Source organism: Triticum aestivum, chromosome 1B, assembly GCF_018294505.1.
Source record: "Triticum aestivum cultivar Chinese Spring chromosome 1B, IWGSC CS RefSeq v2.1, whole genome shotgun sequence".
NCBI classification, from domain to species: domain Eukaryota; kingdom Viridiplantae; phylum Streptophyta; class Magnoliopsida; order Poales; family Poaceae; genus Triticum; species Triticum aestivum.
Window position 1 is genome coordinate 515,027,896 of NC_057795.1, and position 23,094 is coordinate 515,050,989.

Genomic DNA, 23,094 nt, shown 5'->3' on the forward strand with positions numbered 1-23,094 from the left:
TTTTATTCCTTCCTGGGTCGTAAAGTGGTTCACGTCCATAGGTAGCCTGATTCGGACAAACGATGCCTAGCCTCCGGGCAATCTGGATGCAGTATAGAAAACCTTCTAGATTTTTGTCTTATATGCTTTGGTTTCCATCACGTGAAGGACCAATGATTGATTTGAGATGTTGCTTGGCCTAGATGCGGGACATCAGTTTTCCTTGGAATCGTCTCCTCTGCCACCTGACCTGACACGTGGTGTGACCAAGTAGCAGCGGTCGAAGATGATTTTTTTTTCTTGATCCTTGATCTGATCCATGTCGTATTGGGACTTGATCCTCATTGTCTGACTTCTGGATGAACAGTATTGTTTCCCCGGCGTAGGTCGCGGCGCAAGGCTATGACCGGGTATCATATTGATTTCCTTTTGATGCGTGTGCTGATGACTCCCATGGATCTCACTGATGAACTCGGATTCGGCGTAAACTCTTCCATGCCGGCGCTTTCTTCATCCAATCGTGGTTTTCTCGATCCCTAAGAAAATTCCCTCCAAGAATACAACACCACCGTGCGCGAGCCCCACGGTGGGCGCCAACTGTCATGGATTTGTCACGTCAGATGTTCTTAGTGTCAGGACTTAGTCGCGAGGCCAACGCATCTATGTGGTAGCTTGAGAGGGGTTGAGCGGAATCGAGAGACGCAACACAAGACAGGGATTTAGACAGCTTCGGGCCCCGGGAAACATCATCCGGTAAAAACCCTACATGCTGTTTGAGGCTAGGTCTCATTATCATCACCAGGGAGTCGCCGTAAACCGGCTCTCCTTTTTGTGTCTAGCCCTAAGATTGTTTCTTCTTGCTTGTAGCTTGTCCCTCTTTGGGGAGCCCTGCCCCTCCTTATATATGTTGAAGGGGCGGGTTACATGTGGAGTCCTATTAGGATTAGGACTAGTCTATCTCTAATACAAACCGGATACAAGCCCAGGTCTTAACTCCTTGTAAGACAAATATTCCTTATGCCTTTCCTCTTAAACCGGCCCACCATAGTATGAACCGGCCTTCATGAACCGCCCGTTGGGCCACCAGGTCTTGTCGCTCCTCGCACCCGCCTGCCGGATTACCAATGAGTCGTCAACCGCCAGGTCCAAATGGGTCGCCGGTGAACCGCCAAGTGTCAGCGGGGTCTCAAATAAACCGCCAAGTCCGGCCGGGTTAACTTCCAGCCGGTTTACACCGCGGGGTATATCCCCGACAGCACCCATCGGAGATTTGCTAGAGAGTTCTGCCGGCAAGAGGTCCAAGGCTACTCCACCTGCGACGAAGGTCAAAGAAGGTGTCAGCAAGGGAGGACGACACTGGCGGTACTTTCATCGTCAGCGCCACCCTTGAAGTAAATAGGAAAGCGCGCTCGTTGCCTTCCTGCGGCCAAATGTTGATGTGTTTGCATGGCAACCATCTGACATCCCCGACGTTCCCAGGGATGTGTGATTCCTCCAATTGAGACAAGAAAGTTACAATATTATGTTCCTCCACACTACAATCAACAAAAACAAGCACAAACAAGCATATCATTTGAATCTCATGGCCGCAAATCATCACCAATATTTTGGCCGAAAAAGAGAAGCATTTTTTTAATTTCTCGGGCATATCACAGAATACTTGGTGGCGATAGTCTTCAACCGCGGCTACTGTAGCCGGACGTGCCGGAGGAGGAGGTAAATGGGTGGCTAGAAAAATGCTACGAGCCACCAGTCATGGGGAAGGCGTCGACGTGGACACCTTATTCTTCTTATTTGTCGCCTCGGTGATGGCCTTCCCTCTCTTCGTCGGCTTCCTCGCCCGCTTGTCATTGACCGGAGCAAGCGGTCGTCATAGCTGCCGCTCTGGCCTTGCCCGACCTTTTGTTGACTGTGCAGCAGCCCACGACATGTTTTTGGTGCCGAGCCGCTTCCTTTACACGGACTGAGGCGCATGGGTCGATTTCAGCGGAGTAGCACTAGTGGGGTCACGAAGAAGTCTTGTTGCTCCATTCCCGCTGGAATCGGGGCCTCCGATGGCAGTGGCGGGAAGAGGCGGCGGCCGTGGGCAGGAGTGGAAATGACAAAAAATTTACTAAGTGAAACCGACCTCTTAGCTACTTTTATTGGCTTAACTCCTCAAGACCAAAAATTCGAGAAGTTTAACCGATTATAAGGGATCGGTTAGAGATACTCTTAATGAGGGCCCTCCCTGAACGACCTTAGTGCCCTTCCAGAAGAAAAGCATGTCTAGTTTTATCAATTCCCTTGAGGCTCAAGGGCCACTATGTGGTAAAGGAGAACGATGAGAGGACTAACATGACCAAAACTAACCAGTCACCAATGAGTGAGAATGTGAGCTTCCCAACTGGCGAGGATTGAATTAATTTTACAATTAGGGTATAGAAGTCTTCTTTCCTATGTTGTGTTGGCCTCCATCACCTCTAGCTGTTAGTGAATTCCATCTTCAAGGACCGGTGCGCTGTTGCGGTTTCAACATTGTTGTGCAACAAAAGGAAGGGGACCAACACTCTGGTCATTGTGGTCGCATGGTCCCTTTAGAACAAACACAACAATAGGTCTTTCAAATATGTCCATTATTAAAGCTGAGCAGTAGCGAAGCCAGCAGGAACACCCCCCCCCCCTCCCCACCACCACCACCACCTGAAGTATGAACAATAGATAAAAATATGTGTTGTGTTGTCACTAACTAGCTTAACGAGCTACTCGTGAAACTCATTAACTCGTTCGTTAAGCTCATTAAGCTTAACGAGCTGAAATCGATGATTGGCTTTGTTTATTAAGAAGCGAGCCACGAGCTTAACGAGCCGAGCTATCGAGCGCTCGTTAAGCTCGCAAGCTACGAGCTTTTGTTCCAGCCCTACGCCTCTTTGTACCATGATATCTATTCTTTCTTAATTTATGACAATGCGGGTGTCCTTCATGATTCAAAACAAAAAATCTTAATTTCCCAAACTTTACAGGTTTATTTACGCTTAAAACAACACCAGCTGCTCAACACATTGCGCCTTCGCCGAATAACATTTTTGGCCGTGGCTGCACGCACGATTCCGCTCGCTAATTGCATACACAGAAGTGGCCGAAATCACTATTCTGACCTTTTTAGCAATCTTTGCCACAAAGTGAACTCGACATGAAAGTATTTTACGATCTGACCCTTTTAGCAACGCCACAGACCGTGGCGTTTCTTCTCCATATAAAAACGCCGAGCTAGCTAGCGTTTCAAATCCACATTCAAACTCCGGAGTAGCTAGCGTTTCCAATCCACATAGAAACGTCAAGCAAGTGGGCGTTGCTGCCTTGGCCAGAAACGCCATAGGGCTTGGCGTTTAGGCCCTAGGTTTAGGAGCAGCTTTGTACTTTGGCAACGGGAAAGCTAATGGGCTGGGTGCCAGCACAGAAACGCCAAAGCCCTTGGCGTTGCTTACCTGGTCCGCAACGCGAGCAACCTGGGCGTTTCTTCTTTGGGCAGGAACACTAGCGCTCGGCGTTTCTCCTTTGGGCAGGAACGCTAGCTAGCTCGGCGTTTTTATTTGGGGAAGAAATGCCGCGGGTTCTGGCGTTGCTAAAAGAGTCAGATCGTGAAATACTTTCATGTCAAGTTCACTTTGTGACAAAATTTGTTGATATGGTCAAAATAGTGATTTCGGCCCACAGAAGTGGACATGATACCACGCGTGATTCCCATCTACTCCTACACCACTACCACCGCGTCAGTATAAAATTTACCCAAATGGTACGGACGCAACGTTAAAGCGCTGCACGGAAAGTCGATGAAGGAGGAACGCTCACCCCCACCTCTGTCGGCTCACCCCGACCATCGGATCAGATCCGATCCAGATCAGAAACCACCAACGCAAGCAACCCCCGGCCCCGGGCGCTCTCCGCCCTTTTCTTCGCGGCCGGGGCCCGCCGCCCGCCCGCGCGCGTCACCCCCGCACCAACTCCCCACCGCGCCGGCGCCCCACTCCCACCCCCCGCCCCTTTCCCAATCCCCTTTTCCTCGTCGACAAGCCTCGCCTAAAGCCTCCGGCAGCAGCTGAACCTTATCGGCGCCGCGAACCTTATACCGGCCGGACCGGGACCTGATTCGGCAGCAGCAGGCGGCGGCAGTACCACTCCACCCGCACGCGCGCGCATGGCCGATCGGGGCGGGAGGTGTTAACTGGGCGGCACGGAGATGAGGGAGCTGGCGGGAAGGCCCGGGACGTGGGGCGGGCTCTGGCTGCGGCTCGGCCAGGCCGCGCTCGCCGCCGCCTCCATCGCCGTCATGGCCTCCGCCAACGGCTTCGCCGGCTACACCGCCTTCTGGTAACCTTCCTGCCTTGTTTGGGAGGTTTTTCCCTGGGCGGAGTACCGTCTACTAGTCTGTTAATCTGTGAGCGATGGATAGTTTAATCACGAGGGGCTTTGTTAATCCGTGAGTAGTCAACCAGAGTATTGAGATATTTGGTTAGAGAATCTAAGAAGATAGTATGAAGTTAACCATCACTGTCCTGTGAGACATGTGCTTGAGGAAACATGTAGGTTTGGACTTGTAATGAGTGGCGATTTTAGTACAACTGTGCTCTTGCACGGGTGAGTACTGTCCAAAACTAATGGCTGAGAGCCCCTCAAGGCTAAATTGGGCCTTCTGTAGGCCATGTGGTGTGGGTGCATGGTGCTGGCAATTCCTAGATTCAGCTACAAATTTAGTGCAACCGTGGCTTGTTTCCAGACTTGTATTAACACATCATCCACCTTTTAGAATTTCTACTGCTAAAGGCATTTGAGTTTTGTAATGAGCTCTTTGTCTCTTTCGAGTTTCAGCTATCTGATTGCGTCGATGGGATTGCAAGCGCTGTGGAGCTTGGGACTTGCATGTCTTGATGGATACGCCCTTAAAGTCAAAAGAGATCTCAACAATGCTGTTTTAGTGAGCTTATTTGTCGTCGGAGACTGGGTAATGATAAAAGTCCTTCTGAAACTCTTGTCATGCAGTGTGCTGTTTTGATTTCTTGCTTTCTCCAGTTTTTTTCTTTCTGAAATGTGCTCTACTTCATTGTTTATCATGAACTAGCATTCGATATATGATAAGCATGCTCTTTGAGAAGCTCTAAAGCATAGCATATGAGAAAAATGAATTCAGATGATCATTCAAGGCTTATTTTGCGAGCTGAGATGCTACAGAAATGTGGGGTTCTATACCTAATATAGTTTTGCTAAGTTATAGTCCTGTTCTAGTAAAATTATTCCCTCCCTCTGTCCCGCTCAAGATACATGCATGCACGGCTGCAAGCACACATATTACATGTATGACGTTTAAGCTAGTACAGCAGATGGGTGCCCTTGTGAGTTATTTCTTGTTTAGTGGAGTTTATTGTTGCACACTAAATTTATGGTGTCGTACTTTCTGTTGTGTTTCAATTTCTGTGCTTATTCTTTGAAATTATTCATGGTATCTGTATTCTTCTTTCCATATAATGCATGTGGCGTTAGCTGAATGGTTATACTAATTTGACATAAAAAAATCTTATATGTGCATGTCATGCAGTCTTAATCGACTGAGTAATTGTATGAGTATGCCCTTCATTTGGACAGCTTTGTGTTCCCTTGTTCAGTGTCTCCAGCAACACTAATGAAACCCAACTATGCAATGCAGGTTACTGCGATTCTCTCGTTTGCTGCATCGTGCTCAGCTGCTGGTGTAATAGTTCTTTTTGAGAAGGACATTTCTTTCTGCAGAAGATATTACGAACTGCCTTGTGGAAGATATCAACTCGCGACGGCATTTGCTTTTCTGTCCTGGGCGCTAAGTGCTACATCAGCGGTCATCATGTTTTGGCTCCTGGCATCCTTCTGATTTTGTGTATAGCCCTCTTGTGTAAGTTCTGTTTATAGTGAGGTTTCCGCTCATCATAGGAATTATATAGGATGATTTTTCAGATATGTAAGCAACAGAAACCACACTGCCAAAACAGATGGAAATGTTGGGACACCTGTAAACTCCATGGAGCTAGCATTTCCTAGGTATTATTACTCACTGGAAGCTTTCAATGATGCTAAATCGGTTTCTCAATAGTTTCTCCGGGTACCCTTCATATTCACTCTCTAAGATGATAGTACCATAGTCTTAGCGTTGCAGCTGTACCACTTATCTGACGAGTTACTTCCTTTGTAGTTTTGGGATGATGCGATGTAATATTGCTGACGAATTAGAAAGTTGTAGCCGAGTCGGGGATGTGTGTCGCTGAATGAACATAAAGAATCTTTCAGCCATGCTGAAACCCTATCAGCTCTGTTGTAAAGAATCAAAGTATAAGGGGGTTGGTCTGGACAGAGGTGTCATTTCAGTAGTCCGACTGCTCTGATTTTGTTGTATAACTGTACCTGAAACACCGTTAAAGAAGTCAGGCAATTTCAGATTACAACTGTGTACGAATTTCATCAACGCCATGCTGACTATACTCTGCACCTCTAGATCATCTGAATGGAATATCTGCACGAGAAGTTCCGATTCTGGTCCATTCAGCCTACAAAAGGCTTTAATTGCCTGGTGCAAAAGAGAGGTCAAGGATGAGAGGGTTTCTTGTGTGGGCTTGGCTCTCGATATGAAACCAATTTTTTTTTCTGTTTTTGCGGGGATATCGAACTGAATTTAACAAAGATGCATTCAGGCGGACAGTGTCCGTGAGTCCGCGTGGGCGGAAGATGAACTGATCGTAGTTGATGTAGTATTCGTGCATGCTTTAGTTATGCTTCTCGCGCATACTCCTTTCCTGATTAGAGACAAGAGTAGCACATAACGTCCATGTTTCTTGCGATGCGATTCGATATTACTCCCTCCGTTCCAAAATAGATGAACCAACTTTGTACTCAAAATAGATGAACCAACTTTGTACTAGAGTTAGTACAAAGTTGGTTCATCTATTTTGGAACGGAGGAATACATCTTTTCAACCAAAGTTATTCTTGTTCTTCTGAGTTTCATCAAGAGAAAAAAAAATGGTTGTTCTTGCTCTGGGTATGAAACCAGAAGGTTGTTTTTATCCTGATTTCGAACTGCAAACGAGATTTCTTTTTCTTCTTCTTTGAAAAGGAAGACTTAACTGAAGAACACGGATGCAATTAGCAATCTTGATACTTGACACTCGCTTCTTTTGCAGTCTTGCAGCAAGCAGTCATGTGTGCGTGTACATAACCTTTTTGTACATGGTGAAGCTTTTATTGCCATATTACACTCCATGAATGGACCCTGACACTATACATCTTCTTCACAGGCCTCCTTCGGAGGTCCTGCGCTTGTGCATCCCATATTTACATTTGACACCCACCAACTCACGGACCGATCATTTTACAAGCTGAATTGAAATAGTACAAATATATGCATGTATAGCACACATAAACTGCAGGTCTGCAGCTCGTATTAGCTTAGCTAGGCCAATACGTGCAGCTGCTCAGCAATCGACATCGTATCTGCATGTACTGGACGACGTACCTAGGCAAGTCTTCACCTGCTTTGCTTTGTTTTCTTATTATCCCTTGGATGACTTTCTGCGCTTCAATCACAGTCAGTCACCACGATCCATGCTCCATGGTGCGCCGACGGTGCGGCGGAGACCGCCGCGCCGCTCCGGCCGCACCGGAGTCGGCCGAGAAGAGCTGGTGGCGGCCGGAGTCCCCGGCGAGACGGAAGTAGGCCGAGGCCGCCGTGGGCGACGAGGACGGCTGCTCGTCGAAGAGGAGGTCGGCGAGGGAGACCTGCCCCTCCTTCCTGTACTGCGCCACGGCCCTGTAGATGAACGGGATGAGGCCCTCCATGAGACCTTTTGCTTTCGCTCGAGAGAGCCGAAGAAGATGGTGGAGAGAAGTAGTGGTTATTGGGACAACACTTGAGGGAGAGGTTTGACACGCTTTGTTGGGGTGATGGCGAGGCAGGAGGACATGGGCTTAAAAAGGGAGCCAAAACAGAACATTCCTCTGAGTGGATAGAGATTAGAGACCAAATGGGACACTAACCCGGGAAGGATAATTGTTCCCTGACAGCTTCACCTTAGCTCTGAAATCAATCAATCGAAATGTGTCGTGCCAGACACTCACCATGAGAATTTCCCCCGGTAACTAACAGAATTCCCGGTTAATTAATTAATCATTGGGGCTATGGAACCCCAGCAGGGGTAGGGGAGGAGGCTTGAACGCAAGGGATGGTCAGTCTTACAAGGCGAGTTTTCCAAGTGGAGTACGTAGTGGACAACGACGTAGTTCCTCAGTTGCAGTAATTTCTCGGTTGAAAAACCTTTGATTGAAGCCTACAGCTTACCTGCCGCAAAAGATAAGCAAGACAAACCTCCGCCGGACCATGATTGGTCGAGTTCTTTTTATCCAACCCCAGGCCTGCCGGTGCCGTAAGCCTTCGGAAAATCGCTGCCATGGCAGGAAAGTTCAGCGTGATCTCACCCCGGCCGACTATGCTGCCAGGGCGGGGCGGGACAAGAAGATCGATCCACCTGGCTGCTGACTTCTTCCCCGATACACTTGTCGAGCCGTTGCGTGGCGATCGTGGTTAAACAATGGGGGAGATGGCGGCCCGTGCGGCTGACGTGGAGGCATGATTGGCATGGTTGACCTCGCCGGCTTAAACTAGTGCGGTGTTGGGGTTTGTTTATGGCGCTGGAGATGCTGATCGGGCAACAGTTCATACCAGATCGTTGTTTTTTCCTCTTCTTTTTGCAAGAAGAAGAGAATGAGCGGAGGTTCGTACCAGATCGTATCATCTGCTGGTATTTGTTTTGGGCCGGCGGTCGGATTTATGTGTACTTTGCTTGGATAGCTGGATCTCTAGTTGGCTAGGGTTATTGTATTGGCACTGATGGGGATGTGCGAACTAACCGCGGGTAAAGCTGGGTCAAGAAGAGCAGAGTTGCGCGGAAACCGCACAAGCTTGCGCTTGCTTCTTCACCTCAATATCTGGTTCATTTTCTGCAGCGGTGAAATGCGTCTCTCAAACTTTCTTTGGTTTCTATCTTCAAAAAATTTATAACATTTTCCAATGAAAGTACTTTTTATTTTATTTTTCAACCCTATATGATTGCAAATTTCAGCGGCCACTCGGTCTGGACTCTGGACATATCGCATCCCCCTCTGGCCCAAGAAGCCCAAGGCCCAGATGGTTTTCAACCCGTAGGATTGCAGCTGGAAAAGACGTCGGGCAACACGTCTGATCGATCTCGCTAGACTCTTTTTAGTCTCATACTGCTCATCAACAGAGCGAGACATGTCAGGGGAGGCTATATATGAAGCACCTGGTGCTACCGAGAAAAGCACTTACCTGGACGGGGTCAATGGGTGATCAAGAAGGCCCATGGCCTGGATTAGTGGCCTCCATTGCACTTGGGAGGAGCACTGGTCCACCATCTCCTCTAGTAGGAGAATGGACGTCATAATTTATGATAGAGGGGGTACGCGTCCGCGCGGCCCCTATCAAACTCAATCCAAAATATTTGAAACATATGTTCCAAAAAATAGTTTTTTGGTTCATGTTTGTTGTTCTGTAAATTTATTCAGAACAGACTAGAGGAGATAGTAGCCGAGCAGTTCTGTACTTCAAATTCTGGCGAATAAATCCATATTGTGCGTATCATTTCTCACACAGAGTTTTCCTCTGAATATTCGCTAACCAGTTTAGAACGTTCCGGGCTGATCGAATCGAACGCCCTGGAAAGGGGTGACGGGATTCGACGTCTCAAGTCTGGTACGGGGATGATCGGGGCTCTGCTTTTCGGTGCACTCTGGGAGTTTCTAGCCGACGGCTTCCAGCGCCTATAAAAGACGCTGGCTGGCGCTCATCTTATCCGCTGCTAACAAGATATCATTCGCCCTTCTGTCGCGTATTGTGCTAGCATGGCGCCGACGTACTCGCCGGAGCCGGAGCCGCCGTTCCGGCCGAGGGAAAAGATAGTGGAGAAGCAGAGGTACTTCCAGAGCGTGCACAGGCCGACCTACCTCAAGGGGCGCTATGACGTGATCACCTCCGTCGCCATCCCTCTCGCCCTGGCCGCCTCCAGCATGTTCCTCGTCGTAAGTTGAATGAGCATCCATGTCAGTACTTTTCTTGTGTTTTACGTTGGGCATTGCACTGACGTTGGTGTCATGGTGTGTTGTGCGTGCACGCGCAGGGGCGCGGGATCTACAACATGTCGCACGGCATCGGGAGGAAGGAGTGACCATTGAAGCCCTCTCTTCTGTGACACAGACGAGCCCTTGTACAGCCGTGTGTGTACGTGCCTTTGTGAAGTGAAAGCAATGTAGTGTGCAGTACTAGAAGTGTTGGATTCAGATGGGAGTTGTCGCCTATTTTGAACGAGCAAGCCAACAATCGAGTGGTTTTCCAGTCAAGATAACAAAAGAGCAGCATGAGCGATGTACTGGATTTGCATGGGCGCCAAAGATCAGAAACACATGCAGCGCGTAGGCAATCCATGGAGAACCTATATTACATTATTGTTGTGTTCGCAGATTATTGTACAGTACCTTTCCTCAGACTGTCATGGAAGCTATATGACCCCGCCGATGCGGGTATCAACCACTGTAGGCTTTGAAGCTTCTGAAAACTCCAACGCTTGGGCTAATGTTAACCTATGATTCTTCCAGGCATCCTCTGCCCACTCCTTCATTCGCTCACCTTCTGCCTTCCTATTCGACTGGATAAGCAACAGTTCGGCATACTCGCCTGCAAATTGGACAGGCAGCAACAAATTCAATATTAACCAAACGCAAGAACATGAGCACGGGGCACTGTAAGAGCCTCGATAATGCTGACTACTTTCACTGTTTACGGTAACTAGGATCTGTCAGAACTCCAGGCTTACACTAACACTAACCAACGGTTACTGGTCCTCTGCGATTCTAGGAAAGTTTTCATGGGAAAGATTAGAAAATATGTTTTACCATGCTCCAGTTACTGAAACAAGGGTTTACACACACAGACAGGCCAGTAGGCAGGTTTGGATTCACATTGTTAGGTTACATTTACAAGATCCACAAAAAAAGGGGGGTTACATTACAAGATTTAGCACAAGTCAACCCATATCGTCTCATTCAAACAGGAGGCAAGGAAACAAGCAAAAAAATAATTCAAAAAACTGTAAACCAGAAGCTAGAATGACCCGATAGAGGAAAAACTTAAACTGATTATGATATCAATTGGCAATCAATTGACATATATGATGTTGCATGAAGTAACTTGCTTTTCTAATGATACACTAGAAGTGCCTTTTGGTATAACGTTTCAGAGAAGATTAGGTAATAAAGATTCAAAGTATAACCACTAGCAAGTGAAATGATATCTCTCCAATCGACCTGCCTTCTTGTGTCTGCAAAATATTAATACAAAACTTAATACTGCCAAGGGATTAACAAGAAACAACGCATATGATTACAAATTTCAGCGGCCACTCTGGACTCTGGACAAATCGCATCCCCTCTGGCCCAAGAAGCCCAAGGCCCAGACGATTTTGAGCCCGTAGGATTGCAGCTGGAAAAGACGTTGGGCAACACGCCTGATCGCTAGACTTTTTTTAGTCCCATACTGCTCATCAACAGAGCGAGACATATCAGGGGAGACTATATATGAAGCACCTGGTGCTACCGAGAAAAGCACTTACCTGGACGGGGTCAATGCGTGATCAAGAAGACCCATTGCCTGGATTAGTGGCCTCCATTGCACTTGGGAGGAGCACTGGTGCACCATCCCCTCTAGTAGGAGAATGGACGTCATAATTTGTGATAGAAGAGGTACGCGTTCGCGCGGCCCCTGCCAATCTCAATTTAAAAACTTTCAAACATATGTTCGAATTTGCTTCATGTTTGAGAGTGTTTGATGTTATCGGTGAAGAGAACCTGTTCTTTATCTATAATTTTATTCAGAACAGGGCTAAAGGAGTCTTATGCTGAAGACGATATTTGTTTACCACTTTAGAACGTTCCGGGCGAACCGAATCGAACGGCCTGGAAAGTCGTGACGGGAGTCAAAGTCGTGCGGAATGATCGGGAGCTCTGTTTCTGGGTGCAGTCTGGGAGTTTCCAGCTGACGCCTGACGGCTTTCAGCGCCAATAAAGGACGCTGACGCTCGGCGTATCCGCTGCTAACGGCAGCTGCTTGCAAGAGAGCATTCGCCCTCGTTCGTACTCTTCCGCCTCGAGTAGAACTTCTGTCGCGTATTCTGCTAGCATGGCGCCGTCGTACTCGCCGGAGCCAGAGCCGCCGTTCCGGCCGAGGGAAAAGATAGTGGAGAAGCAGAGGTACTTCCAGAGCGTGCACAGGCCGACGTACCTCAAGGGGCGCTACGACATGGTCACCTCCGTCGCCATCCCTCTCGCCCTGGCCGCCTCCAGCATGTTCCTCGTTGTAAGGCCAACTCCACCGCGTGACCCATCCGGACGTCTGATTTTGTCCGTATGGGTAGCGAAAAAGCGGACGTCCGGCCCCCGGACAGTGCTCGAACGCATCCGCGCCCAGCGCGTCCAGGACCAAAACCTGTCCGTCCCGCCCAGCTTCGTCGCCGCCTCCTGCAGGACCAGCCCGCGCCCCGGCGCCGCACGCACCCCGCCCTGCCTGCGCCCCGGCGGCCCGCGCCCCGCCCTACCCGCGCCCCGGCGCCTCGCGCCCCACCCTGCCGCGCTCGGGGGCTGGCGCGCGCGCCCCGGCGGCCTACGCCCCGCCCTGTCGTGCCCGCGCCCCGGTGGCCGCGCTCCGAGGGCCGGCGCCGCGCGCCCCGCCCTGCCCGTGCCCCGGCGCCCCGCGCCCGCGCTCCGGGGGCTAGCTAGCCCCGCACGCCCCGGCGGCCGCGCGCCATGCCCAGCCCGCGCCCCGATGGCCGACGCCGCACGCCCCGGCAGCCGCGCGTCCCGTCCGGCCTCTCAGTCTCACTGATTGGTGGGCCAAAGGGAAGGCACAGACAAGAGGGGCGAGGAAAGTGTCCGTTTTCTGTCCATTTGGGAGCATTCTTGGACCAAGTTTGCTCCAGGTTTGAGGTTGGGCGGGACAAAAAAAGCGTCCAACGGACAGAGTTGTCCGTTTGGGTATTACCGCTGGGTCGTATTTTACCCCAAACGGACAAATTCGGACCGGATGGGTCAAATTCGGACCGGATGGGTCACGCGGTGGAGTTGGCCTAAGTTTTTTTCTTTTTTGAGACAATCCTCGTAAGTTGAAGAGTCCTTGACTGATGCTGCACTTCTCTTGTGTTCTTCGCTGGGCATTGGGCTGATTTGGTGTGTGCGTGCATGCGCAGGGGCGCCGGATCTACAACATGTCCCACGGCATCGGGAAGGAAGGAGTGACCCATTTTGGGTACCGATTCAAGCCCTCTCTACTGTGTCGTCTCAACACATACGAGCCCTTGTACAGTTGTGTGTGTACGTACCCTGGTGAAGTGAAAGCAATGTAGTACTGGAAGTGTTGGATTCAGATGGGTGCTGTCGCCTATTTTGAACGAGCAAGCCAACAATCGAGTGGTTTTCCAGTTAAGATAACAAAGATCATGTATTTGATTTGCAAGGGCACCTCTCCACCAAAGACCAGAAACACATGCAAAGCGTAGGCAATCCATGGAGAACCTATATTACATTAGTGTTGCGTCCACTGATTATTGCATAGTAAGTACCTTTGTCCTCAGACTGTCATGGAAGCTATATGACCCTGCCGATGCGGGTATCAACCACTGTAGGCTTTGAAGCTTCTGAAAACTCCAACGCTTGGGCTAATGTTAACCTATGATTCTTCCAGGCATCCTCTGCCCACTCCTTCATTCGCTCACCTTCTGCCTTCCTATTCGACTGGATAAGCAACAGTTCGGCATACTCGCCTGCAAATTGGACAGGCAGCAACAAATTCAATATTAACCAAATGTAAGAACATGAGCACGGGGCACTGTAAGAGCCTCGATAATGCTGACTACTTTCACTGTTTACGGTTACTAGGATTTGTCAGAACTCCAGGCTTACACTAACACTAACCAACGGTTACGGTACTCTGCGATTCTAGGAAAGTTTTCATGGGAAAGATTAGAAAATATGTTTTCCCATGCTCCAGTTACTGAAACAAGGGTTTACGACACGTTGCAATCCTACTGACTACTGTACTAACACAGACAGGTAGGCAGGTTTGGATTCACATTGTTAGGTTACATTTACAAGATCCACACAAAAAGGGGGGATTACATTACAAGATTTAGCACAAGCCACCCCATATCGTCTCATTCAAACAGGAGGCAAGGAAACAAGCAAAAATAAAATAAAAGAACTGTAAACCAGAAGCTAGAATGACCCGGTAGAGGAAAACTTAAACTGATTATGATATCAATTGGCAATCAATTGACATATATGATGTTGCATGAAGTAACTTGCTTTTCTAATAATACACTAGAAGTGCCTTTTGGTATAATGTTCCAGAGAAGATTAGGTAATAAAGATTCAAAGTATAACCTCTAGCAAGTGAAATGATATCTCTCCAATCGACCTGCCTTCTTGTGTCTGCAAAATATTAATACGAAACTTAATACTGCCCAAGGGATTAACAAGAAACAACACCATAGGAGATCATTGTTTTACCCTCAGAGTTGATGGCAGGTGCTTTCAATACTTCTAGAGCCTTCCTGTATAGCCCCTGCAATCAGCCAGCTGGTTAATAAACATCAAGTACGGGTCATTTGCAAGGAGAAAAGATTACTCAAACTCCACCAAGCAGTAATAAATATATAAATGAAATAAATATTATGAGAGCTGATTTGAGAAGAATAAGAATTGCCTCATCCTTAACTCATCATCAAAATTTAAGACCAAGGGAACATGAAGATCAAAATTTCTAAATTATGACACATAAAGCTGAAATAAGAATTATGATTTACTGACCTCCTGAACCATTATTGAACTAGAACCTTCAGATTTTGCTTTCAGTTTATACATTCTTGCTACACAAGTCAATACCATACCAACCTTTGGGTGATTTGAACCTGCATGGATTACAAGGTTACATAATAGTTAACTTGGAGGTCAAATGCTTCGATGCATTATTTTCTCATATTCATTAACAAGCTTCGCGTGACAAACCGAATTGTTCTTCAGCCTTCTGTAGTGCTCTTGTGAGATAGTCCTCTGCCTCATCAAACTTCCTGTAAAAGCACCGAGTGAATGCCGTCAATAGGATCCCTAACAGGGACAAGTTGCCGTCCTAGAGATAATTGTTTTGTAGTTCATCGAATAAATATTGGTGTTGGTTTCAAAATGGATATTTTCATAATAAGACCAACAAAGAATATGTCTTAGAAATGGAAGAAAAGAAGACCAGCCACAGAATGACTGTAGAGAAGAAATTTAATATTACCCAGAATGAGATAAAAGCTGGCCGTATGAGCAAGTGGCACCCAGAGAAACCTCCTCAGGGGCCATGTTTCCAGCAGCTAACAGATTTCCAGATATATCTTCTCTGCTTGCTGCCTCAAGAACCTTTTCATACATTTGTGTTGCCAAAGGAAAATCCCCAGTACAGTGCAGATATTCACCATATGTAAAGACGGCATTTTCTGTAATGAACATTAATAAGGTCCATGTCTGCACTAGCCATACGGGAAGGAGCAAATGCTTTATATACAGTAATACCTGTTTGGTTATTGCCTACTGCAGCATAGCAACTGTTGGGCCCACCAAAGAGCGTCTGGGCTGATAAAGAGCAACTGTAAATCACTCTGGATAATATCCGCTCCTTATTTTCTAGCAGAGATATGCAGGAAGTCAAAATGAAAAATAACCTGAGTCTATCTCTCCATTTAGAAGAGCAGCAAGTCCTTTGATTGCATCAACCCGAAATTTCAGATGGTCCTGATCAGACCATTTGATTTCTTCTTCTTTGATTGACAAATCAACCGAATCATTCGGGGACATCGATGAGGAGACATCCTGTGTTAGGAAATACCATGATGTTAGCTTTATTTACGGCCGGGAAAAGGATAAATATTTGCTCGTAGTGCCAAACCTGGCTTGCTTCCATGCGTATTCCCATTAGTGCTTCCCATGCAGCAACTACACATTTAATTAAAAATATTGCATCAGAAATGCCATTCAAGAGCATTGACTGAATTGGTATCCCTCCCTTCCCCCTCTCTCAAACTGTTCTTTTGCATTAGCTTCCTCAGTTTTCTAACAGTTCCGCTCCCTTTTGTTAAGTCAGATGATGCCTTTTACTCCCTCCGTTCTAAAATAGATGACCCAACTTTATACTAAAGTTAGTATAAAGTTGGGTCATCTATTTTGGAACGGAGGGAGTATTTGACAGAAAATAAAGAAAGGACCATCAGATAATAAATAATAGTATTTCTGAGTATGTACAGTTTTTTTTCCTGTTTCTGTCTGCTAAAATCACAAAATAAATGAAAGCCTTGAGAGCTCATTGCTTTAGAAGTTTACCATTCCCCATTTTGCCCCAATACACAATACTACTCTTAAGTCTTAACAAAAAACAAGGACCTCTAAAAGTAAAGCACCTCTGAAAGCTGCAGAAGGAGCGACTTGCTGGGTTGCTTTGAGCTTTTCCATTGCATCTTCACGTCTTCCACTGTACAGAGAAAACAAGCATAATTTTACTCAAATCTACTCAAGTGAGAAGGACAATTAAGCGAAGGGAGTGGAACCTCGCTATGCTAAATGGGATAGTAGTATTGCCATGAATAACAATCCCATTAGGCAGTTCTCGTGTGCAAACCAAATATGTTAAAACGTTTGTATGGCATGCCCAGTTCATAACTTCGTACACACTGTATCTGTGCATAATAATCCACACTATGTTCATGCACCAGCACAAGATGCCTTAACCAAACTAGAATGTAGCAAGTAAGCAAAGCATAAGGGAGGAGGCAGTTTCACCCTCACAGAGTGTGCTATAGCTAGAACATTCCTAAATGCCGCGACAATACCAGACTGTAAAATTACCCAAACCAGAGGAGCATCCAAATCTATTCAAAATGAAAGCACCAGACTACCAAAATCGAGGTGGAATTGCAAGGCTTCATACCTCCTGTAGAGCAGCGTGGACATGGCGAGCATGAGCATGCTCACGGCCTCGGCGGCGCCCTCGCCGCCGCCCTGCAGGTTCGACGCCCCCTGCTCCAGTATCCGCATCGCGTCCTCTGGCACACCAGCAGCAAAACATCGGTTCAGTCCTCAAACCCTAACGCGCACTGGTACAACGGGGAGGGGGAGGGAGAGGCGAATGGAGGGGCAGAGGGTTAACCTGACGGGCTCTGATGCCGTGCGCCGCCGAGGGCGTAGCGGACCATCTCCGCCGCCACCCTCTCCGGCTGCGTGCCGCCGACGGAGGCGTAGTGGCGCGCTAGCAGCGGCCGGGGCTTCGGGGCGGAGAGCGCCCTCGCGAGGGCCGACCGAATCGCGTTCATGGCTGCCACCGGCGCTGCTCTGGGGGTGGAAGCGGCGGGGGAGAAGGGTCTAGAGCAGTCGAAAGGGAGAGCAGAGGCAACGTGTCCGGAGTCCGGTTCGATGGAAGCGTAAACCCAGCGGAAGTCGGTAGGGGTGGAGTCGGAGGCGACACGAGTCGGGCCTCGTGTCCGTGGGATGCAATGTGCACATGGGCACATCGAAGCATTCGTTGGAAATGCACGATATACACGAAAAACAACATTTTTCATCTTGCAAAATTGATGGCGTTTCTCTAAGAAATGTTGGTATGTAAGTTTAATTCAAGGTAAATACAAGTTTTCTTTATGAAAAGTGCTCCTTTCTTCAAACAGGTCCTATGATAAAATTACAGAGGTGATTTTTATGGCCCCGGAGGAACATGTAAGCACGACCCATGCATGTATGCCTGCACCACTATGAATATGGAAAGAATCCTCATATGTTAGAGCAAATTTTCTTTGAACACAGTACAGACGCAAACGCTCATATATACGCGCATACACTTACCCTATGAACGCACACACGCATACCCTATCCCTATGAGCATCCTCAAGAGACTGAGCCGGCATATCATCTTGAGATTTACGAAGTCACCGTAGGCGCCTCATCGTTGACGGGAATGTCTCTTCCCACTGAAAACGCATCGCTGGGAATCTTGAAATAAATCCAAGAATCCTCACATGTTAGAGCAATTGAACCTTTCTATATTATTATTATTATTATTGCATGTTGGACAGTTGTACCTTTCTATTGTTTCTCCTAATCTCTGCTCCCTAAAGGGAGAATTGGTATCGATCCAATGTAGGATCTGCAATGTGGTCCTTATTTGGGTTTGACTCCTTGATCTGGATGAAAGCGTCGGTGTGGTCCTCGGCCTGGTCTGATACCCAACCCAAAAACGCAAGCTCGCCGTAGGAGACTATAGCGTACTATAGGTTTCCAAACCAGATGGTCTGCCCTGGAGCCAGATTTTTGACTTGACCGAGATGGCCGATCGAATCGGCGTAAAGTGTGACGCCGCCGAAGACAAAGAGCTAGCCTGGAAAGAAGATCTTTTACGCGAACAATGATGTTGTTGGTCCGAAGGTGAGCCATCGAGACAATGTGACCACACAGAGGGACCTATATGGGCCACCAATGTCGGAGCTTAATCCAGCAGATCTCAGGTAAGGGATCCCGATCTGGTGATCTTTGGCTATATGATAACAAGGACACAGGGGACATGGTGTTTACCGAGGTCTGGGTCCTCTCAAGAGGTAAAACCCTACGTTCTACTTTGTTCTATTGATTGTGGAAAATCCCCACCGAGATCGGTACCATGGGGTACAAAGTATAGGTGACCTACCATGAGATCCCATGAGAATGAGTTCTTCTATGTCCCTAGCAGCTTGATTTATATGGATACCGGGGATACATAGGGTTTACATAAAGTCGGTTGCATATAGGGAGTGAGCAAGCCGAGGACTACTCCTACATCTTGAAGCACACGCCAAGTCTTCATATGATTTCTCCTCGAAGATTCTGGATCCAACGAACAAGGCCCATCAGTGATATGATTGGGGGAATCCTTGGCCCAACCCAAAGTGCAGGCATTTTACTAGCTGAGCACACCCTAATCTGGGACTCTGTCAGTAACCACATGTTGAAAATGGCCTAGTAGCAGAACTAGCCACTGACGGGCCGAATGTTATCAAGGGTCGGCAATGAGCCCAGGAAGTTACGGGATCTTAAAAGGCCGAAAAATCGCATGGGCTGAAAATGGCCCAAAAAGAGCATGGGTATTAATGGGGCGAAAACCATTACCTTTTCTAGATTGGTCAGAATCACTATGGGTTGATAAAGGGCCAAGAGATATAAAAGGCGACACATTGGCCAAAAGACGTCACGGGCGATACGTCTAAAGCATATCTATAATTATACTTTTTATAAATTTTTATGTTATTTTTTTGGACTAACCTATTAATTTAGTGCCCAGTGTCAGTTATTATTTTATGCATTTTAGTGCCCACTGCTTGACTTGAAAACTTGCAGTTGCAACCCCATTTTTAAAACTTGCAATTGAGACCTGCATTGAAAACTTGCAGTTGAGACCTGGCATGGAAAGTTGCAGTTGTGACCCCATTTAAAAAACTTGATGTTGCGCCCTGAATAGAAAACATGCTGTTGCGGCCCAACTTGAAAACTTGTGGTTGCAAACCCATTTAAAAACTTGCTGTTGTGGCCCGACTTGAAAAGTTGCATTTGCAACCTCATTTAAAAACTTACGGCTACAACTTGACTTAAAGATCTGCAGTTGTGGCCCTATTTTGAAACTTACGGTTGCGACTGTGTTGAAAAGAACTCCCAACCTAGTTGCCTGAGGATATGGGAAGTGTGATTGTAATCGGATTACAACATTTGCAATTACATACAAGGTGTGTTACGTGCAGGTAGTAGCAAATTTAAGAAATATGAAAATATATTTTAAAACTAAATTGTCATTTCAGCTCATTATGACATAAATATGCATAGGAGTAGAATTTTCTATCATAGCTTACCACGAAACTAGTTAAGGTTTTCAACGGTGTAAAGTTCCCAAAAATCTTGAAAAAATACTGAAACAATACACCTATAATATAACATGATCCAACCGAGCGATTGAAAAAATACGGTTGTATGTGTCCTGAAAAAAAATTAGTATATATTTATGTCACAGTGAGCCGAAATAATTTTTTGGCTGAGGACACATAAATGCATCTTTTCAAAATCATTGTGTTGGATCATCTTATTGCATTATAGTGATGCTCCACTATTTATTTTGTATTTTTTTGATAACTTTTGAACCGTTAATAGTTTAGCGAGTTTTAGCAAGTTCTGTAGTAAAATATGATAGACATATAAAGAGAGGGTGCGGATTTTTCGGACATGGTGCCACGCGAGGATGAAATCTGAGTTGTTCGTATGTGCTATGAGATTTGCACTTAATATAGCAAATTAATGAATATCAAAATGATAATGTTGGTTAATTTGGTGAATACGCATCTGTGATACATGTGGGTTGAGCTAGACATCTTAAATGTGTGTTTTAATGGTGTTGTCATTTATTGCTATCCTGCCAATTCAAGTGAATGTGCACATTCTCATAGTGTGATGTTTTAATGAACTGTAAATACAAGTCATGTCGCGCAGTGTATCCTCAGAACTAATTCTGTGCTCGATTTTTTTTACTGAATTCTTGTTTCTATATATGAGGCATGCAACATTTTTTTTTGTTGGTGCATATGTTGTTCGGTGTGTTTATACATCTGGCGAGCTAAATGTATTACATATACATCTAGTACATATACCACATCAATGGAGATCATGTTTTATCCTGCCATCTAATCATCCACCACTCCAGATTTTGAATGTTTTCTAACATGGTTTTCTCATGCTTTGTGGGACATGAACACAAAAAACTGGTGTTGGAGGAGCCAGTGAAGTGCTCTTAGACAATGAGTGGCACATGGACATCAAAGGAGAGAGAGGGAGAGATGAACTTATGTACAACTACAATTCTACACCTTCTTTATTTTGAGAGAGAGAGAGATATCTGAACATCTGTAGAACTGAAAGTCTACGTCTTCATTTTTTCTTTCAAAAGGAGCTCCACATCTCCATGGATGAATTCTACCTAGCTATGCACATGAACAAAGTGCAAGAACTAGAGAAAGCGCGATGAATGAGAGAGGAGTCGACGGATGGACAAGGGATGGTCTACATGCTGCATTTAAAAGATGTTGGGTGCCTTAACGTCATGCAATCCATTTAAATATAAGGGTTTTTATCATTTATGCCACTGGTTGTGTCTCACTACTCAGTTTTGCCACTAGGAATTTTAACTGCTAAAAATGCCATCGCTTCGTTAGGCGCATACTAAAAAATGCCACTCGACACCATGATTGTTAGCTTAAATCTTGTTTGTCATGTCATAATGACCAAAATACCTATACGCCAACATGTCAGCTCTCCCTCTATCTCACTACAATAAAGTATGGGTCCCACTTGATCCCGACAACGTTCTTATTTTCTCTAAAATTATTTGCTTGCAGATTCCTAACAAGTGGGGTCCACACTTATCATTGTGAGATAGAGAAAGCTGACATGTGGGTATAGGGGTATTTTTTTCATATAACATGGTCAATGAGTTTGACCAGACAATAACGATGTTTAATGACATTTTTTAGCAAACATCTAATGGAGCGATGGCATTTTTGAGATATCTAACGGCATTTTTGAGAAAACATCTCACGAAACGATGGTATTTTTGAACAGTTGTAATTTTTAATGGCAAAATTGAGTAGTGAGAAACGACTAGTTGCATAAATGATAGAACCCCTAAATTAATTAATTTGTGACTCATTAACTGAATGGGGTCAGGCTGAAGGAGATTTTTTCTTCTAAACTCGGGAAGGGCCCCGAAGGACCTAGGCTTCTACTCCCTCCATTCTCAAATGTAAGTTTTTCTAGAAATTCTAACAAGTGACTACATACGGAGTAAATTGAGCGAATTTACACTCTAAAATATGTCTACATACATCTGTATTTGTAGTCCATTTGAAATGTCTAAAAAGACTTATATTTAGGAACGGAGGGAGTATTAGATAAGCATGCAGCAATTTACAAACATACCCAACTGAAGGTAGAAATTACAGCCCAAGTCTGAAACTTTGCAAATAGGACCCCAGAAGATGAAACTAGAAAGCAATCGAGTCCTTGGCATCTGCTTCGATCCCGGCCCGATACCGCCATCGCCGGGGACGAAACCACCTGGGGTGGAGGAATGGCTACAACACCACCGGCCAACACCAGAGGTAGACACTGGAAATCGCCAGGTTCAAGCACTAATAAACTGCCTCCCTTTTGGCTCGACGTCCGGGAGGAATATGAGGAGTCAACCTGAAAGATCGCTGGAGCTCCAAATGGCCGCCCTTCGTCCAGCAGATAGGGCAACACGACGTTAACGATCGCAAAGAGTTGATCGAAACTTCTTCATAGGTGTTGTAGAGATAGGGCACCAATGATGAACAAAGATAGTTCGTCCGCTGTTTGATCCCCTCCCTCCCTCCTTCTTCCGTCCACCTCCACGGAAGCACAAAAAGAAGCAGAGAAGAAAGAATTTGTGCTTCAGATCTGGGACACCCACGAGCTTGTTTAGGGAAGGAATGCCGATGAATAACCCCTCCGCCTCTGGCTTCGACCACAGGAGAGTTTGGTTTTAGGGTTGCGTGGGGCATAGCCTCCACGTATCTCGTATATATATAAGACCAACAATACAAAGTTACCTTACAATACTACAAGTACATAACCGTTTCCAACACACACCCTCAATCTGAACTACTACTACATACAAGGTTCAGATTTGACCGGAAACGTTCTAACATCTGTCGTGTAGCCGGTTTAGTAAATACATCAGCCAGTTGGTCATTAGTCGAGATAAATCTGACATATAAAACACCAGAAGCAACACGCTCACGCACAAAGTGGAAATCTATCTCTATGTGCTTGGTTCTTGCGTGAAAGACTGGATTTGCCGTCAGGTATGTAGCCCCAAGATTATCACACCATAGAATGGCGGTACGCTGCTTGAAGACCCCAAGCTCCTTGAGTAAGG

The 23,094-nt window shown here is 46.4% G+C and overlaps 4 protein-coding genes and 2 non-coding genes across 8 annotated transcripts; 4 read left to right on the forward strand and 2 right to left on the reverse strand.

The window, feature by feature from the left end:
• Positions 1-3,921: 3,921 nt before the first annotated feature.
• LOC123135800 (CASP-like protein 5B2) lies at positions 3,922-6,078 on the forward strand. The gene is made up of 3 exons (XM_044555014.1): positions 3,922-4,329; positions 4,828-4,960; positions 5,660-6,078. Exons 1-3 carry the CDS (start codon positions 4,199-4,201, stop codon positions 5,858-5,860), a joined length of 465 nt encoding a protein of 154 aa, XP_044410949.1. The 5' UTR covers positions 3,922-4,198; the 3' UTR covers positions 5,861-6,078.
• Positions 6,079-7,190: 1,112 nt separating this feature from the next.
• On the reverse strand, positions 7,191-7,971 carry LOC123093556 (uncharacterized). Its single transcript, XM_044515541.1, has one exon. It carries the CDS (start codon positions 7,815-7,817, stop codon positions 7,572-7,574), a length of 246 nt encoding a protein of 81 aa, XP_044371476.1. The 5' UTR covers positions 7,818-7,971; the 3' UTR covers positions 7,191-7,571.
• Positions 7,972-9,316: 1,345 nt separating this feature from the next.
• On the forward strand, positions 9,317-9,477 carry LOC123150520 (U1 spliceosomal RNA). Its single transcript, XR_006475149.1, has one exon. It is a non-coding gene; the product is annotated as a U1 spliceosomal RNA (small nuclear RNA).
• Positions 9,478-9,863: 386 nt separating this feature from the next.
• Positions 9,864-10,408, forward strand: LOC123135817 (uncharacterized). The gene is made up of 2 exons (XM_044555041.1): positions 9,864-10,073; positions 10,172-10,408. Exons 1-2 carry the CDS (start codon positions 9,897-9,899, stop codon positions 10,217-10,219), a joined length of 225 nt encoding a protein of 74 aa, XP_044410976.1. The 5' UTR covers positions 9,864-9,896; the 3' UTR covers positions 10,220-10,408.
• A 47-nt stretch (positions 10,409-10,455) lies between these two features.
• Positions 10,456-17,585, reverse strand: LOC123135804 (uncharacterized). 3 transcript variants are annotated; one of them, XR_006466245.1, is made up of 14 exons: positions 17,281-17,585; positions 17,062-17,176; positions 16,535-16,605; positions 16,027-16,073; positions 15,803-15,950; positions 15,654-15,713; positions 15,379-15,577; positions 15,105-15,166; positions 14,907-15,007; positions 14,607-14,661; positions 14,481-14,528; positions 13,661-13,861; positions 11,321-11,368; positions 10,456-10,725 (listed from the first exon to the last, which is right to left on the reverse strand). XR_006466245.1 is itself a non-coding variant. In XM_044555028.1 (13 exons), exons 1-12 carry the CDS (start codon positions 17,441-17,443, stop codon positions 13,686-13,688), a joined length of 1,245 nt encoding a protein of 414 aa, XP_044410963.1. In that variant the 5' UTR covers positions 17,444-17,585; the 3' UTR covers positions 10,456-10,725; positions 13,661-13,685. The 3 variants fall into 3 exon arrangements, 2 of the variants coding, with proteins under 2 accessions (XP_044410963.1, XP_044410950.1); XM_044555028.1 differs by lacking the exon at positions 11,321-11,368; XM_044555015.1 differs by lacking the exons at positions 10,456-10,725; positions 11,321-11,368 and having other exon boundaries at positions 13,527-13,861.
• Positions 11,652-11,812, forward strand: LOC123150531 (U1 spliceosomal RNA). The gene has a single exon (XR_006475159.1). It is a non-coding gene; the product is annotated as a U1 spliceosomal RNA (small nuclear RNA).
• Positions 17,586-23,094: the final 5,509 nt, after the last annotated feature.